General features: G+C 39.4%; 1 protein-coding gene across 5 annotated transcripts in view; it reads left to right on the plus strand.

Annotated features, from left to right (window-relative positions):
• LAMA3 (laminin subunit alpha 3) overlaps positions 1-18684 on the plus strand; it is a 121282-nt gene that overhangs the window by 67311 nt on the left and 35287 nt on the right. For all 5 annotated transcript variants that reach the window (XR_012649775.1, XM_075023146.1, XM_075023147.1 and 2 more), the window contains 8 exons: positions 546-750; positions 3243-3387; positions 4177-4317; positions 5717-5881; positions 8735-8836; positions 9930-10013; positions 10986-11216; positions 14984-15097. Coding sequence is in view for 4 of the 5 variants with exons in the window: in XM_075023146.1 (XP_074879247.1) it covers positions 546-750; positions 3243-3387; positions 4177-4317; positions 5717-5881; positions 8735-8836; positions 9930-10013; positions 10986-11216; positions 14984-15097 (1187 nt within the window). In the remaining variant the exon portion in view is untranslated. The remainder of the gene's footprint in view (positions 1-545; positions 751-3242; positions 3388-4176; positions 4318-5716; positions 5882-8734; positions 8837-9929; positions 10014-10985; positions 11217-14983; positions 15098-18684) is intronic.

An 18684-nucleotide genomic window follows, 5' to 3' on the forward strand; every position in this document is an offset into this window, starting at 1 on the left:
TCAGTCAAATGGATTTTTCTGTGCTGACTGCTAAATCATTTCCAAGTTATTACTGTTGTATCCCAGTTTACACCTTCAAGATTTTCCATAGATAATCAGAGACATAGCATTCTTAATTTCTCATATTCTGATGTTCTCCTTAATTACATCAACAGTTTTATAGATTATACCAACAGTCCTCAGCTGCCTTCCCAGGTATTATGTTCGATGTTTATAAATGTTGCTTCATATAAGTGGTGCCCTTAACACCAAAACTTTGTCACTTAATCCTTGGCAGTTTGGGGAAGTGATTAATAATGCCTGTAGTGAAGTTAAGCAACCAATTTGTGGAAAAGAGCCAGGCACTAAAACTACGCTTTGAAACTACTATTACAGTCACATAGTTGGTTTCCATGACCCTGAGCTTAAAATTAGTGAAAGAGAGAAAAGGATCATGTCCTTTATACATAAAGGTTGTGCGTGTTTGTTTTGTATGCAAGCTCAATAGGAGTTGATCATTGTAAGTTGAGATGTGATTGATTTGTGGAACATTTTCTTCAACCTAGTATGCAACTGTGGGCAGCGTCTTTGTGACGATGTGACTGGTAAATGCATTTGCCCTCCACGAACTGTGAAACCAAAATGTGAAGTGTGCCAGAAGCATTACTTCAGCTATCACCCTCTTGCTGGCTGTGAGAGCTGCAACTGTTCAGAAAGAGGAGTCGTTAATGTGGCAAGCCCAGAATGTGAAAAAACCAATGGGCAATGCAAGTAAGTTTGGGTTAGGTGCATTATAAACAATGCACAAGTGGTTTGCTTCACCATTCTTTTCAGGTGTTTGGAGGAGATGTGGGAAACTTTGATGATGGTGAATAAGGGTTTAAACAGTGCTTGGCATTAGTGGTGACTCAGCTGTTTCAGGGACACCTGCAGTGTGGAAACTTGTTTTTTATGTAGGTAGCTAATGGTGGGATTTGAGATTCCTGGACTTGCATTCTGTTTGCCAGTGACTTGCCATGTCACTCATGGTAAGTCACCAAATCTCTGTCCAGCTCATATGACTTATCCAATGTCAGTTAGTAGCAGACTGCAGGTCAGAGCTCCTGACTTCTGGGCATGTACATCATTTGTAATGGTGTACATTATTTCCCAAATTCTTAAAACTTTGCAGTTGACCTTCTACAGGCTGATGTCTGGATTTAAGTCTAATGATGTTTTTAAGTACTGTAAAGCTTGAATGTTTGCAATGAATTTTGAGAAACTTTGATGATAGGTGTTGTGTGTATGGAAAATATGGTTCAGTTGGAGCCGTAGGTGATAATTGCCCTTAAAATTATGCCTTCTGTATGACATATGCTTATTTTTCTGTAAGTCAGCATGCTGAGATGAGAATAAATTCTTCAGTTTTCTCTTACTTACATCCTCTAAAATAGGTATAGCATACAGCCACAACCATAGAGAATGATCTTAAATTCAGATGCTGTCATATCAGTATAGTTGAACATTTCTATTATATCCTTGGGGAGATCGAGTCCTTAAATAGCGAGTACAAATACTTGATAGCCAGTAGGTTGTGTAAGGCCAGGATTAATTCAGTTTGATTGGTTTGGCTACTTTAGGGTCCTAACAAAGAGAATTTTGTCCTTCCTGCTCTGCCTGTAAATATGATAGAGAGCACTAATTTTCAGAGAATGCTCATATTATTTCCTGAATTTAAATTCTTTTCCTAAGTCTTTCCTTTCCATATGAAGTGAATAATTGTCTTATCCCAAGAGCAAAACAGGAGTGTGTTTTCATATTTAGAAGCTGATGTTCAGGGTTAAAGTGTAGCATATTCCGTATGTCCTGATGCACTCTCAATCTGATTAGTCTCTGCTTTCATTTTCCCCATACAATACAAAATAAAATCAAAATAAATACTATGCAAAAATAAAAAGGGCTTAGCACATTTCTACTTGACTAAAATTGATGATAATTTTTGCAGAAATAGTTACATTTTTCCATTTCAGTGAAAAGCTGTATTGCCTGATTATAATGGTGATATTTTTCATGTGCAGCCTAATTGGAAATATCAAAAAAATGACAGCAAAATTTGACATTTAGCAAATACTTTTGGAGTGATTGCTCAAGTATATAGCTCACTACTACATTCTGATTAATACTTTTCCTTCTGTGGATTACATGAGGTTCAAAGTCTCCATCCAGCTCCAGTTATCTGTGCATTGGGTTAATGCATTCAGAGAGACTCTGAGAACCTTGCCCATTGTTTCGTGAATTGAGTAATTGCTTTCATATATTAACATGAAGTGCAGTCTACCTTGTCCACTTACTGTAACTGTTTATTTCCACTAAATTCATAGTGTTAATGCACGTATGAATTTGGTGCTGAGAGCCAAAAGAGACTCCACCAACTTGCTGAGACTTTTAAAAATTATCCTATTACAACTAAAATGTAGAGATGTGGATGGTGGTGGTGGCAGACACTCTTTATCAATGGATCCTTACTCTCTTGAAACCTGCTTTGGGCAGGTACAGACATTTTACCAGCACAGACAGGAGGAAGAGGGATCATCAGACCTACATTTTCACTAGTTTTATTGGACTGTGCAAGTTTGTTGTAAAGGTAGGATGAAGTAGCTGCTGCCCTGGAAAGATGTTCTCTCTTATCTCAAGCCTTGTTCATAGCCTGGTGTTGGTTTTTGCATCTGCTGTACTTCACCTAAACAAATTCAAGGCATTCAGCCTTCACTATGCACAAAGTGGATTTTATCCTTTGTGAACAGTTGTAAACTAACTCAAGCCTTGTGGCAGATTAAAATCTCCGTAATTATTCATATGCCTGGGATTCTCCACCTTTTTGCTAGCAGGTGAGTGCCTTGAGTAATGCCCAGACACATCCTCCACATCTTCTTCCAGCTCTGCTTGCCTGTGTGCAACATCCATGTTTCACACCTTGGTGTATAGAGAGTAGTTCTGCACTGCAAGCACTGAATAGCTGCAGAACTCTAATTCTGTTGTGAGCATTTATCTCCTTCAAAAGCAAATCCATTCCTGATCAGTTCCATGACCATTTAGAACGTCTCACCATTCAAATCTGAGAACAATACTAACCTGCTGCTGTTTCTCGGTGGAAATCATAAAGTTGTGTCATAGCCATGCAATCACTTCAAAGATCTACCTGCTTTTTGTTTTAATTTTCCCTTCCTCGCTGCATTCCTGCCTCCCCTGTTGACTCCCTCCTCTGTGTTTGTTTGCTGATAAAGATGCAAACCAGGAATAAAAGGACGGCGGTGTGATCAGTGTGCTCCTGGTACTTACGGTTTCCCAAACTGCATGCCGTGTAACTGTAGCAGAGATGGAACAGAACCAGATGTTTGCGATCCCCAGACAGGAATTTGTCTCTGCAAGGTCAGATAAATCAAATTACTTCTGCATTCACAAGCATCGTTTGCACATCAGTGACTATTTTGTATTTAACGGGGTGAATGAAGTGAGTTTATCATAAAGTTTTCAGTAAAAATTAAATGCAGCTGTACAAAACCATCACACCTTGCAGTATGTGCACAGATTATCATGGTAGCAGTTAAATGCCATTTTTTAATGAGTTCAATGTTTGTCAGTTGTTCAGGCAGTCTTAGGCTTTGAAGGATGTTACAGAGCTTCAGAGTAGTTGTCCGTGGATTCACTGAAGCAGTCTGTACCCTGCACAGATCTACTTTATGCAGCTGTATCTTGGCTTTTGGATGTTAACCAGGTCCCACGCTTTTTTTAGCCATATTATGTCAGTTGACATTTCACCACATCATTATATCCAGGAAATCTTCTTTTGTTCTGATCTGCATAATTAAATGTGATAAATGTGAACTTTCACAAGTGACCTTTTATATTGTAGGTTTGGAAAAGCCAGCAGGAGGGTTTTGGCAAGGAAGTTACCAGCTGTCTCTGACTAATATTTATTACTCAGTGGTTCACTTTATAAACTAGAAAGACAGCTTGTAACTAAGATAGTCTCCAAGAAGTCACTTTTATTTGCATTTGGAATATGTGTATCCAGATAATCACACATTTTCGTTCACATTTCCATACATTTAAGTAAATATTCTTTCAGAAGGATTTGTTTTATGTGCAGGAGGTTTTGGGGGCCTCACCAAAACCAAAAGGAAGGCGCTGAGATTTCTTTCAACTATGCCTTAACAGGAGAATGTTGAAGGTGCAGAATGTGATACTTGCCGACCAGGATCCTTTTATCTGGACCCTTCTAATCCCAGGGGATGCACCTCTTGCTTTTGTTTTGGGGCAACCAGCAACTGTCGCAGCACAACTCGTCGCAGAACCAAGGTGTATCCAATAGTTTTTTTCTTTGGTATCGTGAACCTACATTTATTCCATTAAGGAAATGCCAGATTTCTTCCAAAATAAAAAATACATTTTATTAGTTTCTAAGAATGAGAAATATTCTGCAAGCAATAGTGCAGATTTAGTGCAGCCTTGTTAAGATTTAAGTGTAGTCTGAAAGTGCCTTTCAGCAGAAATGGCCCTTTTCACCTGTTTGTTTACAAATCACTAGTTGGACTGAAGTTGAGCTGGCCTTCTATTGCTTTATCTTCAGACACTAGTTCATCATTAAAGTCAATGGTCTCCTTCAAGATGCTTTGATAAGCAGATGTGTCATTTTACATGTCTATATCATAGATGGATTTTGAGACCTAAGAAGTGTGTGACAGATTCTACAGATATTGTAAAAATTGTCTTTTTTCCCTCCCTGTAAAAAAAGACAGAACATCAAGTGTGAGAGAAGGAGAAGATAGATTTTTAGTAGCATAAATGAATGGTAAGATGGCTGAAGATTGAAAAAAAGGCAACTGCCTGAAACAATGCAAGAGAAAGAAAAGAGAGAAGCAGAGTCCTAGAATGATGGATGAGGAGTTTAGTTTAGTCTTAGACATAGACTAGATGCAATCTGGATTGTGGCACTTCACTGTTTACAAGCAAAGGGTGAAAATCTGGCCTCAGTGAAGTCAGTAGCAAGCTTCCATTTGCTTTAGGAAAATTTGCTCTGGTGATTACTTGTCCTCACCAAAGACTGTTTTTGAAAACATGTCTATCTTTTTGTTTTATTGCTCTGCCCAGCCAAGGGCAACACACCACAGAACTGTTCTGGTACATATGCATTATGCTTTCTTTCCCCCAGCATAATGATAAATAACAGGATGTATGGTCTTTCATGAAACAACAGCCATGAACATAAAATGTGCATTAAAGAGCCAGAGTATTAGGCTACATTGTCTGCCTCTCCAAAATATCCTGCCATGCCCCCTCCCTCCCAGTTAACCTGTCACAACAGGTCTGCACTCTTTATTTTACATTCGTGTCCTTGGTTTGGTTTTGGAACAGACTTAAAAAAGCACCTCCAAACTATATCCTTGGGTTTGTGTAGACAATTCCTAGTCAACTCCAGAAGAGTTGTGTCTTCATGTGATTGAAGATAGAATTCAGTTTGCAGGTGACAAACCAAATGCCCACATCCCAAGTAGCTTTGGCACATCTGTCCCACTTATGCTCTCTTTTGAGGTCCTTGCAACATCCATTGTGCAAAGACTTTAGGGTGGCTCTGAAGGGGTTGAATTTCATGCTAAGGGAATTATAGAGGGTAAACAATTTCTCCTCATTACTTGGTGCTGGTAAAGTTTAATAAAGGATGAGACAAGCTTTTGTTTCCTTTATGTATTTCCATTAGTTTGTGGACATGAGGAACTGGCGCTTGGAGGCAGTGGATGAATATATTGACATTCCAGTCAGTTTCAATCCAGTCAGTAATAGTGTAGTGGCTGATGTTCAAGAATTGCCTGCTTCAGTGCACAGTCTATACTGGAAAGCACCACCATCTTACCTGGGAGAGAAGGTAAATGACACCTAACAACTCATCTGTTTTAATAACGTATTCATTTTTTTGCCAGCATTGTTGATAAAGAGTCTCACTGTTTTTCTTAGATATGTTTCTCTTCTTTCCTCATGAGATTCTTATCTCTCTTACCTGTCATGCCAGGAATCACAACATTTGACTTCTGAGTATGGTGTTAAAATTATAACCAATAACACAGAATTAATCATCTTGGTGCCAGGGAGGTCTTTATTTGAACAGCATGGTCAGGAGCTATGGTTCAGGGAGCTTTTCTGAAAAGCTGCTTTTCTGAAACCCAGAACATGTGGAGCTTGCCAGTGTGCCGAAGTATCCTTTAGGCTCCCTAGAGTATCTCCTGGGCAGATTTCCAAAAGAATAAAAGGTGATTACGTGCTCAGTGGCATGCAAAACACCCAACCTTTTGCTTTTGATACATTGCTTGGAAAGAGCAACGCCTGGTTTTCTACCTTTGTGTTCTTTGAACTGTTTGCTGCTCTTTCTGCTCATGCATGGGAGTAGTCTTTTGCTGACGGTTAATACCTATCAGCATTTCAGCCTGGGGATCACACTGACGAGGGGGACTTTGCTAGCGGTGACGTGCAGGCCCAGAGCCCCAGGTTCTCCTTGTTTGAAACTCTGACAGTGTCGATAGTTGCTAGCCACCTGTAGGACATACAGGCTTTTCAGATGCAATCCCACTGTCACACAAGTGAAAACAAGTGGGGTAGACACCACAGCATTAAAGATGGTACAATTTTTGAAGTTCCTCTTAGTCCTCATTTTAAAGATTAGAGCAGTGTTTTTCAACCTGCTCTCCTATGTTCAGAGGTACGTATCTTTCAGTTGACCAACACATTTAGTTAGGGTATTTTTTCTTGATGTTATAGAGGTTCTTGTTTCAATGTCTACAAATTGTTTTTCAAAGAAACTTCATGTTAAAGCATACATTATCTACTACAGTGTTAAACCAAGAGGACTTTTGTTGTTCCCATAACACAATATAAAGCAGGCAATAACCCTTTTTAAACACAGCTATTAAGAACAGTGCTATAAGTTTTTTGTTGCATGTCACAGTATCTAAGTAGGCATGCCATGACTTGCTTTTATTTATATGGACAATACTGTAAATAAAATAGTTCTATTTTTGGACCTGCTTTTACTGTACACTGTGTATATTTTAGCACAGGCAATACTGCAGTAGTGACATTCCCCCCCCCCCCCCCCCCAATACTATCTTGCTGCTAGTTTTACAAGCTCATAAATTTACCAGTTATTCATGTAACTGTATTTTGAAAATATCAGGTTTTGATCTACTTCCAGTGATACCACCTCTTTTGGAAAATGTGGACAAGATCACTCCAGGCATTTTTCAGTATGATGAGGGTATAAATACTGTTTTCCATTATCTTAAACGTTTCAACTAGTTCCACTGGAACATTAATATTTAGCAGAGTATATTTTCATTCCTCTCTCTATCTTTTGTTTACAAAGTTAAAAGGCAATCAAATGTAAAATCTATAGCAGCACAGAAACTAACATTGAGAAATTCAGATCACATTGTCCCCATTTTCTGCTCTTTTGTATTTTAACATTCTATTTAATAGACCACTCTTAATGTTAGAAAATAAATACTGTACATATAGAATACAGAGGGTAGTTTATAACACCAGTATTTTCCCATATCTTTGAAAAAAAATTATTTACACAGGGCTGTTTTGATTGTGTTGGCAAAATATAGCCAATGTTCCAAATGATGCTTTTGAAAATGCAGTTGGCTAAAGATAACAGCATTAATTACGGCCCTGTGATCAAAGTAACAAATTTAGTACTGAGATGTCTGCTTTTTGTTTGTAATTCATCAAGGTATATGGAAAGGGGTAGATTGAAGGCTGGTGCTTACCTGCAGAACACCAAAACCTGACAAAGCAGTTCTTCTTCCCATGTCAAAACCAAGCATAAGCTATAAAGGCAAACAGCAAGGGGTGCAAAACAAAACAGTATATCTGTGGCAAAACACCTGATTTCCCCTAGTACCCACAAAACTTCCTTCTAGGCTCTTCTTCGAACAAAACTGTCTAGGCTGCACCTGGAGCTTCCTTCCAGTTTGTTTTGAACTGAGTCACTCGTACACAACTCAGGGAAGCTGTTTGTAGATGATTCAAACATACTGGCCTAAGTCTTTGTTCTGGACAGCAGCGTATGTGATTTGTTGGGTCTGAGGCTGCCTGTGGTTACCTGTAGTTGAGCCAAGTGTGGTTGCAGCTCAACCTACAGCAACGGTCTGTTTACAACAGAGCTGATAGCAGCTATCAGTAGAAGTCCTGTCCTCCTGAAGGTGGGCCAAAGATTTCCTGATAAGATTCGTGTTTGTACTAAGTTTAGAAAATGCTGGCCTATGAAAGCCACCTTTAAACATGCTTAGTCTGACTTTTCCTTTTTATCCATGGCTGTTCATGGGGTTCATTACCAGTGTCATTGTCAGTCTGATGCCTGCTCTTGATGAGCCAAATCTGTTCTGTAGAGTCTGGGGAAGAACAAAATTTATGTGAATATGTAATTTTTCCATGACACAGATGCTGTGATCCCAGGTATGGAAAAAAAACCCCAAACCCGATGCAGGTACACAGAGAACAGTGATGGGTACTGCTCAAAAAGTGATGTCAGATACACAAAGTAAACAAAATAAAAAGTAATTTCTTCCATGCAACACATATTTTCATATTTGGTCTAACGAACAAAGAGTAAATATACTATTTACAGTGCTGGAAGAGAGGGTAAACTTGAATACAAAGTTATATTAATATCAAGCAATGGTGCAGTAAACTATCTCTGGTCTTGTGCATCTTATTATAGCTTTCTTCATATGGTGGCTTCCTTAGTTACCAAGTGAAATCTTTTGGCTTACCTAGTGAGGGCATGGCTCTTCTGGATAAGAGACCTGATATACAACTAACAGTAAGTTTTGAAATATCTTTTTTTTCTTTCAAGCAATAACAAAACCATGATTTTTTTCTGTTACCTGACAACAATGGCAAATTTTGTTCCTATAGTGTGCTTAACTTTTACAGCAACTTGCTGCATTTCTATGAAAGTGATTTTACTGCATTTTGCTCAAAGCCATCAACACAGCTATCTCTGTTGCCAAAGTAAGATATTATTAAGATTAACTGACTTGAGAGCAAATAAAAAGATAAAACAGAATTTTCTCTGTAAAATACACCTGTGGAAAAAAAATTAATTAATGCCTTGTACACTTGTCAACAAGTATGGCCTTGACTCTGCAAAATATGTCCTGTATTCATTGTGTAATTTATCTCATTTTCTGTGAGAATTTTCTTCAGCATACAATTAAGCATAATTATAAGGCTTCAAGGGACTGGAGTAAAAATTCATTTTAGGTTAACAGTTTTTTAATTTAACCACTTTTGGGCCAAAATTTGAATCTTTTACAGTTTGTTGAAACTCCCAAGAGGGTGGTCTTTTTTCTTCAGACCATCAGAAATATTAATTCAGTATTATAGGATTCTCATTGGGAAATATGGCTCATGAAGTGCTACAGTAGCATCCAAAGTTGTTTGTGCACCAGGATGTCAGGTCAAAGAGTGTTCCTCAGTTCAGTATTAGGCTTATTCCCCTTCTCATGCCAGCCACAAATTTCCCAGGCAAGCTCTAATGATGATATCGGGAGGCAGCACCTTTTCTAACATGAAGGTGGGGCAGCAAAGAAGAGTGTTTGAAAATGCAAAAATGTTTTTACTCAAAAGTAATAACTAGTTCCTGTGAAAACTGGTCAGCGTTAATTTAATTCTCTTGGTGGTTTATTTGAAAGCAAGGTTGTTAATAGGCAAAAGGAGTGAAAACCCTGCTGACACTAGAGCACAGTGCTTGCTATACCACTTTGCTGTCAAAACGACATACGGTTTTCCTAGTATTACTTAGTTTTTATCCCCCAAAGAACAGAATTAACATGCTTCAAATTTTATTGCATCTGAACGCTTTACCATAAAAAGTAGTGAAATGGCAATGTTATATCTTCATTCTCACATAGGGCCAGCAAATGAAAGTTGTTTATATGGATCCCAACAACCCACTGCCAGACCGTCAATATTATGGCCGTGTACAGCTAGTTGAGGTAAGAAATGAAAATGGAGTGGCCTTCCCTTTTCTTCCCAGTGGTATGTAAAAATATGCAGGTAGTATGTGCAGAAATGCCAGATACTTGATAATGTTAATAAATATAAACTTAAATACTGTAGACCTTTAAATATAAACATTTTTTTCTCTCTTTACCGCCACACTGAACCTAGGTTCAGCTTCATGGCACCTAATTTTAGCACCCTTAACTTAGGCATCTTGTCCAATCTAGCCCTTAGCACTCCCTCTGGGGCCAGTGGAGTAATACTGAACCAGTCATCAATGGAAGATGATTCATCACAGCCCCAGACTGTACTTAATAGGGATGGAATGAATTGTTATCTGTTTTCCTTGTTTTGAAGTACCTTGATGTCTAGGTACCTAGTTTAGAACGGGTGTCCAACATTTAGGCAGGTGAAGTTAGCAGGTATTATTCCTACCTTAAATCTGTGCTCAGAAGGTCAAACTGGGTTATTTGTGTCTCATGTATAGGCAACAAAGATAATGTTTCCTCATGCCAGATTCCATTTTCAGTAATGCTGTGTCTATTAGTAGCAAGAAAGCACGTGAAGGCAGCCCTCAAAGATTAGATTTGTAGGACTTTGCTTACTCTTAAAAATAAAAGCATTTTCCCCCACCCTTTTATGGTTCAGTGGGTGATCCCTCAAAGAAATTTGGATGACTGAAGAAGAACCTGTATGCTTCTTCACTTTTTGATACCTCAAAGCCATATGTACCTTGCAAAGTACAGGGTACATCACTTTTTGTGCTCATTATTCCTTTTCCCACCTATCCTCTGTCTACATTCATTATATTTATTTTCCAGACCTCTATTTCACCCACACCAGTTGGCACTATAGAGGTCTGTTCCATGGGGTTTTTCTCCTTTTTTCTGTCATCCTGTCTTCTTTGCAGATACTCTTTTTAAGAAGCCGCCAGGCTGTGCTCATTTTGTACCCTTAATGTGCAGGGAAACTTCAGGCATGCCAGCAGCAATAACCTTGTATCCAGAGAAGAACTGATGATAATCCTGTCTAGACTAGATGGCTTATACATCAGAGGCCTTTACTTCACGGAGACTCAGCGATTAACCCTTGGTGAGGTTGGGCTGGAAGAAGCCACCAGCGCAGGAAGCGGCAGCATTGCATACAGTGTAGAGACATGCTCCTGCCCTCCGGAGTATGCTGGTGACTCATGTCAGGTAGGAAGCATTTGCCTCCATGCTGTACCATTATGTTCTGTCTTGCCTACAGCTATACGTACTGGTTTAGTTAGAGGAACAGGCTAGTTATTAAAGTAATTAAATGTGCTTCTTGTACACGTGAGCACTTTCAATGGGTCAAATACTTTCACTGTCTAAGAAGCACTGTAGGGTTATTCAACTTGTGATTGCTTTTGTGGAGCTGTGAACATCATTTTACATGTGTAAGGCACTATAATGAGGGATTCTTCTGTGTTACCCTATGAGAGGCTGAATAACCTTGGTCAATACTTACTTTAATGGAGGGAAGGTCAGAATTGACTTGATCAAAATCTGTGAGACCCTACACAATGGAGAAGATTCCTGGTGTTCCTTATTTTAGTAGGATCCAAGGGTATTAACTTGAACCTAGATAATTCTGGATACTTTCCTGGTTTTATAGGAAAATGTTTGAAAGCTGAAATTAACATATTTGCAAAAATATTTGGAGATATTTTTATGAAAGATAATGTAAACATTGCAAAGTAATACTGTTACCTGAAGAATGGTGAAATCCTAGCCGCAGTTGTATATCCTGTCTCTCATGCTGTTCCTGTAGCTGCGGTTCTTTTGGTTGTCACTTTGCTTAGCTTAGAGCTTGACTGTTCCCGTGTGTAATCACCCAAGGCAGTACAATGAAGTACTGGAGAGATAAGCAGTGTACAGAGTGCACAAAATATGAGGAATTTTCTCTCAGAAAATAATTGAGGGTTACCATAAAGCAGCAATTGCTGTACTAACCTTGCAAATGTTTCTCAAATGAGAATGTAAGAATAATATCTAGACTGGAGCAGCTGCAGAGAGACTGAACAAAACTTTTATGGCTGGCTTATGTCTTGTGTGCATCCACTGCTCAGGGCAGCTGTTCATCATCTGTTGAATACCATTTTGGAAATATTTCTAGAAACTTATTTTTCCACACATTTGATGTTCTGGGCCACACACAAATTGATGAGCACTGACTGAAATTCTTACTGCCACCCCATTGCTTACTGACATGATAAACTAAGCTGCTGTGGTTTTTTATATAACCTACTGGAAATACATAGCCAAAGGAAGTGATCAAGACACTCACCTGGGTAGTTCATAAGCCCTGTGTGTTTATGCAGCATTACTCAGGCAGTGATTTACTGCTCTAATCACCTAGCTCCGTCTGGCTGCCTTAGTTGGGGAGGAGGTGATGCCTGCCACACCCTGACTTAGGTATATATTGAGCTACAGGAACTGTGGGGTTACTTGTTAACCTCAGGAACGGTAATGTGTGCTGTACAACTTGACTCATGTATAAAGTTTAAAGGTGGGGCCCATCACGGCACAGAGCCTCATTAATCTGAGTCAGAAGCTGGAGAAGAAGGGAGAGTATAAGAGAACGGGTGAGCACTGAAAGGATAGAAGCCTATGTTTGCAGTGGAGCTAAAGTAAAACGATGGCCCAAGCGCAGAGGCCGAGGAATGTAGGATGGCTGGTTGTCATGTTAGTAGCCCTGGGGCATTGTTCAGCACAAGATATGCAACAGAGGCTATCGTATCCTCACCTTCAGGAGGGGAGTCAGCAGCAACAAGTTCAAAGGCATTTTTACCTGAGACAGGTAATCTGTTCATTTTCCCTTCCTCGCTTGCTTCGTTCTTTCTCTTTGTTTTCAAATGAACTAATTTGATAACATCTTATACGTTACTTAATATATAAGTAATAAGGCTAATCTTCTTATATCTCAAAGTACTTTGCTAACAAAAGCATGTGCGAGAAGTTGCTTTTAAATTGTAGTTTACTTGAAAACGGTCAGCCTGAACTCCTAAGCACTTGAAAGTGTGTAGAGCTTTATCTTCGTGTGGAATCAATTTCTCAGTATCATGAATGCTGCTTCGAAAAAAAAGTGCCCATGTACTCCAAATGTGTTGTTTTAAAGACAGCATAAATAGAAAAACAAAAAGCTGCATGGATTTTTTGCAAGTGCTTTTGAATATTTTTTTTAAATGAGTAATTCATTTTGCTCTCCAAAAAGCAACTTTCAGTAAATAAAATTTATATGCATTAGAGCCTATATTTTACTTAGTCATGCTGTTTAATGTATTTCAGGCCCTGGTTTCTTCAGAAGCTGTGTATATTGGTTCCCTGTTGTTCAGGGAACATACTCACCCTTTTAAAAATGTATCTGAAAAATTTCAAGTGCCTATTCTAAATTCAGTTCTTGCTCACATTGAAGTCAGTATTAAAACCTGTTGATGATATTATTATTCTGCATACTTTTTTTTTTTTTTTAATTTATCCTACATGTAAAGAAGGCAAAGGTTCCACTAGCAACTGTTGTTTAAAAAGCAATAACTCAGTACTCCTTTTGGGATCTGCTTTGGGAAAGGTGAATTTTTTATTTTTTTTCTGGTAGTTACATGGTTGATAAATTCACTGGTTAATCCTGCCCTGCATAAATATTTAGACCTCAGACCACTGGAACATGATTTGAGACACCATCCCACAAACCCTTTGCTCTTCAGATTAGTCCCATCAGTCTTGGTGGTGCAATTGCTATGAGAAAAGATTTATGGCTTTCAAGTTCAACTATCACTTGTTTTCTGAATGTTGCTGGGGCCAGCCCCTAACCGTGAGGTAGAGGCGAGGTGTAGGTACAGTGCAGAAGTATGTTGCTGGAGGCAGGAACCTGGGAGGTGTTGGCTTCGTGGGGAGCACAGCTTTCTCCCTGCTTCCATACAGCCTCTGATCTTCCTTGCACCACACCAGCTTAGTTACTAGGGGAAAGGAGCTAGGGAATAGAAGGGGTAGACTTATGTCCAGTCATTTTTGGTATGGTTGGTGTGCCAGGAGGATGCTGAGCAGTGAAGGTGGGCATGAATTTTTGAATTATCTGTATACGGGAAGGCTCCACGCCCAGGAGAAATTCCTTGTACTTTCCCTACCCTTGTGCTTTCCCTGCCCATGCCAAGCAAGAACCTGGTTCTAACTTACTAGTTACTACCTTCCTTGTGTAGGCTAACTAACTCCATGTCTCTTGCTTCATTCATAATGTTCCTCTGGTTCAGCTCCCTATTTAAACTCAACTTTGATCTGACAGTCTGTGCTCCTGCTCCTGTGCCCTCAATAGCTGAACATTCTTCTCATGTTTCCCAGGCTTCCGGGGCAAGCCTGTACTTAGAAATTTGACCGCTGTGTGTTTTGTTATATCACCTAGCTCTGTCTAAGCATGGCTTTGTATAGCTCTAGATAGACTTATTGTGGAAGTCATGATGAATTAATGTAAAAGATATCTCATTAGAAGTATTTCCAAGGAATACACCATAGTTAAATTAGTATCAAGATTTCATATAACCACTAGCTAATATGTAAAATTTCTGTATGTTCTTCTGTGAGAACACTGTAGTGTGAATCTATATTCAAATCTTTTTCTGTGGTTTAAAAGTCATATTCTACACCTTTGTACATAGCCACGGGAAATGTGTTTTCCTCAGAGGTTAGAGTCAAAATGATGGAATACTACCACAAAGTGTAGAGCACTTGTTCAGATGAAACTTCTTCAGCTCCATTCATTGCTATTCACTGTGTTAAAATACTTGTAATTTAAACAACAATATGGGCTTAGAAGAGCTTGCAACAAAATGTACACCTCCACTGCTCCTTGGAAATGGCAAACAATTTCAAAATATGCTTCCCATAACCTGTACAACTTTCTTTCTGCCAACACTCACTATTTTTTTTTCTCTCTGCTTACTCTCTAGGAATGTGGCCTTGGATTTTATCGTGAGACTAAAGGATTACTTACGGGACGCTGTGTCCCCTGCAACTGCAATGGAAATTCAAATAGGTGTCAAGATGGTACTGGAAAATGTATTGTAAGTAACTATTAATATTCAAGGAATGAATTGGAAAAAAAGGGGAAAAAACCATTTACCTTACTGCAGTATAGACTATATGGTATTGTTAAATTCCAAGCAACCAAAAATAATCCTTGCATGCTTCATTCTCTATATCTCGTACTGTTAATGAGCGTAAGTTGCATACACTTACATGTATGTTTAATGTAACTGTGGGTGATTAGAATAATTTGTGTCCTTGTTTTTGTTCTCTTCCTTCCCCTATTTTTGTTAGCTCATGGTACAAAAAGTCACCAAATGAGTATATATGTAAGTGTTTGCAGTTCTTTGTAATAAATACGGGTCTTATCCCGGCATCTGCAGTCCTTAGTTTTATACATATATACTAGGGTTTGCCAATGCTGGCAAATGGCACATTCATGCATAGCATAGCCTTTGCAGAACCTCTTGTTTAATCAGCATTGGTAAATCTTCACTAATCTTAATCTACAGCTAGGTGGATTAAAAAATACTGGAATAAATAAGATGAGATAAAGGGGATAAAAGTTAGATTAATTAGAAAATTTCAGCCATTACAGAAGATATAGTGGGGCAGATTTTGCTCCCTGGCACACCATATTAAACCCAAAGCAGCCTCATGGGAGTGGATCAGCCCTCCTAGCAATGGAAGTGTGACATTTGGCCGACTGTGCTTCTCCAGCTTATATCCGTGACGCTTCTTTGAACAGTTTGTTCTGAAAAATTCCCACTTAAAAACTTTTCACTAATTTTTCACTTACTGTGTAAACAAGAACCTTGCCAACGCCTTTAATGGTCTGTCTTCTCTGTTATTTCTTCCTTGTTCATGCTGCATCCATTCTGCCTGCGGTGCATTCCTGCACGTTATGTCATTCCCCCTGACTTCGTCTCAACCAACCCTCTTGCTTTAATGGAAACTATAAACCAATTCAGCACATTCTAGGGGATGACTTACAGGCTGCTGCTTTGGAGAGGCAGGACAGGCCATGACAGGAAAGTGCTGCAGCAGAGCGATAAAGATGAGGAGGTTTTACTTCAGATGAAAATTATAAAGGGAAAAAACCTGCAAATTTCACTTTTACCTTGTGAAGTATGTGATTTAGGTTTCTCTTTATCCCCTCCTTCTCACAGCTGGATTAACTTTCAGCTAGATAGAGCTAAATCAACACTTGGCCCTGGGACAAAATTTAGGGCAAGCAAAGTCATCCAGGATAATGTGGTGAAAAATGAAAGCCCGGAGGGCCTGTATTTCCATTATGAGCCTCCACCTAATAAGGAGCAAGTTTGTTTCTCTGTAGAGGAGCTGTGGGACAAAGACCTGTAGTGGTGCAGAGAAGACAAGGAGGCTTCCCAGTGCGGAGTTGTCAAGTTTCATATCCAACGTGCAAAGCTTGCTCCCTTGGCCTCCTCCTTCCTGCTCCTCGCCTGGAGCACTGGACCCCAGTACCTTCACATGTCAGCGTCTCTCCAGTGACAGCCCCCAGAGGAGGCTCCGTGAGGCGAAGCCCAGGCTGACCCTTTCCTCTGTGGCGGCAGTGCAATCCTCCCCAGCTCAGGCAATACCTGTCCCACCACGCGCTGCTGGGAGGAGAGGGGTGCAGTGCTGCACTGCTGAAAGTGGAGGAGAACGGAGTGCAGGAGGAGGTGGAGAAGACGGGAGAACTGGTTCTCATGTGCAGGAAAAAGCCGACCCTCTGCCGTACATCAGGCTCTGTGTCCTCGTGGTCCCTGCCTTTGCTCCTGAAAGGCACGTTCCCTCAGCAGCAGCTTGGTGCTGAGACTTGCTCATCCCATGACATGTAGTTTCATGTCACGTAACCCCATGTACAGAGGTGTTTCTGTTGTGGCCCTGACACACTGTACTCTGGCTGCCTTGTACTACCTGGGCGCATGTGGAGTCAGCTGAAAGTTTTCCTTTCAGAGTTTGCAGTGCATGGCGGTTCGGAGATGCTGTGACTCCAGGGGTGTCTCTGGCCCTGTGAAACTTGAAGGAAGACCTGTGAGGGAGTTGCTGCTCTGGCTTCATTCCACCATGCCTTGGGAGCACTGGATTATGTTCTCCAGTCCTTCTACGCCATGTAGCTAGAGGAACAGCACAGCACATTCGGAGTGGCTTATATGTGAAATAATCTTAAATTTTCTTCGTCAATTATGGAATTGCTTCGGTTTCTATAGACAGAGTGAGGAAAACAAAGGCCAGGAGATAAACTGGGGGAGGGGGGGTGCTCCAAGATGAAACCAACACAAATATTTTTAAATACCTCTCTTTTACTTTTTTTGAAGTTTAATTTATTCTTCAGGATTATCAAAATTTGCAATAATTATTCAGAAACAGTCTGAATTTTCCATGAGCTTTTTGCAGGAGTATATGCACCAGGTTTTGTAGTGGCTGCGTTTTAAAATGGTTCCTTCTACAAACATAATGCCTTCATATTACTTTAGCTTCCCCTAGTTAAATGGCCCATATATGAACCAGAGCTTTTCCTGTTCTTTCCCAGAATGGGAGAGACAAAACTGTTACTCACTTGTAGGGAAAAATGCCCTTCTGCTGCAAAACATGGTAGCAGGGCCTTCAACCATAGCCTAAGCCATCAAAGTCCATGAAATGGGAGTGCAGTCTGCTCAGTGACTGCTTCCAGCCAACTTCCCACTTTCTTTTTCCATCTTTCACTTTATTAGTGTACCCTCAGTTCTGTGGGACACTGGATCAGTCTGTTCCACATTGAAGAAAACAGTTTTAGAACTTGGGAGCTTTAACGCTTCTTGAGGGTCGGTCGCATGGAATTTTTATGGCTGCTCAAAAATGTATTTGAACAACTTCTATTTAAAATTATCACTGCTTTAGGTAATGCAAAATCAACTTGCTCATCCTCTCCTCTTAATTATAAATGTAGAATCATAGAATCATTTAGGTTGGAAAAGACCTTTAAGATCATCGAGTCCAACCAAATGTGTGTGACAATTAGCACCCGAAAGAATGTTTCTAAAATAAGATATAATTCCCAACAATTTTATAATGGAAAAAGTGGCTCAGTTGTAGCATTTTTAATTGTTTTCCCAGCCTTTGCTTTTCATTATTTATTCCTGTTAGCCGAGATAAATATAAATTACATATACAGTGGAGAAAGTACATGAGATTAAATTCTGATATGAATCTACTAAGAGAAATACTTTTTATATTAATTTTGTGGATTTTTTTAAAGAATGTACTTGGGCTAAATTACTTGCATGCTTTTAAATGATATCTGCCTTCTAATTAGTGTTGAAATGCAAAATTTAAACTTCCCTTTAAACATAATGATTTTTAATTGAAATATCAAGACCTAGAGAATGCATTAATGGAATGTTCATTAACAAACTATGCATCTGATTGAATTTCTTTTAAAATATGTTTAATGCTGCTTATTTATCTGTTGCTTTTCCACAATAGTGAACGAATTGTGCTTTCTACAATTAGAGAATGACTGGAATCAATCTGTCTTGGTCATGAAGGCAGTTTGGCAGTAAATGCTTGATTGTGTGGAAGGGAAAGAACATATCCTCTGAGCAGATTGTCTATAATTTTTTTTCAATAATAATAATAGTAA

Source organism: Buteo buteo, chromosome 3 (genome assembly GCF_964188355.1).
Source record: "Buteo buteo chromosome 3, bButBut1.hap1.1, whole genome shotgun sequence".
In the NCBI taxonomy this organism is placed as follows: Eukaryota; Metazoa; Chordata; class Aves; order Accipitriformes; family Accipitridae; genus Buteo; species Buteo buteo.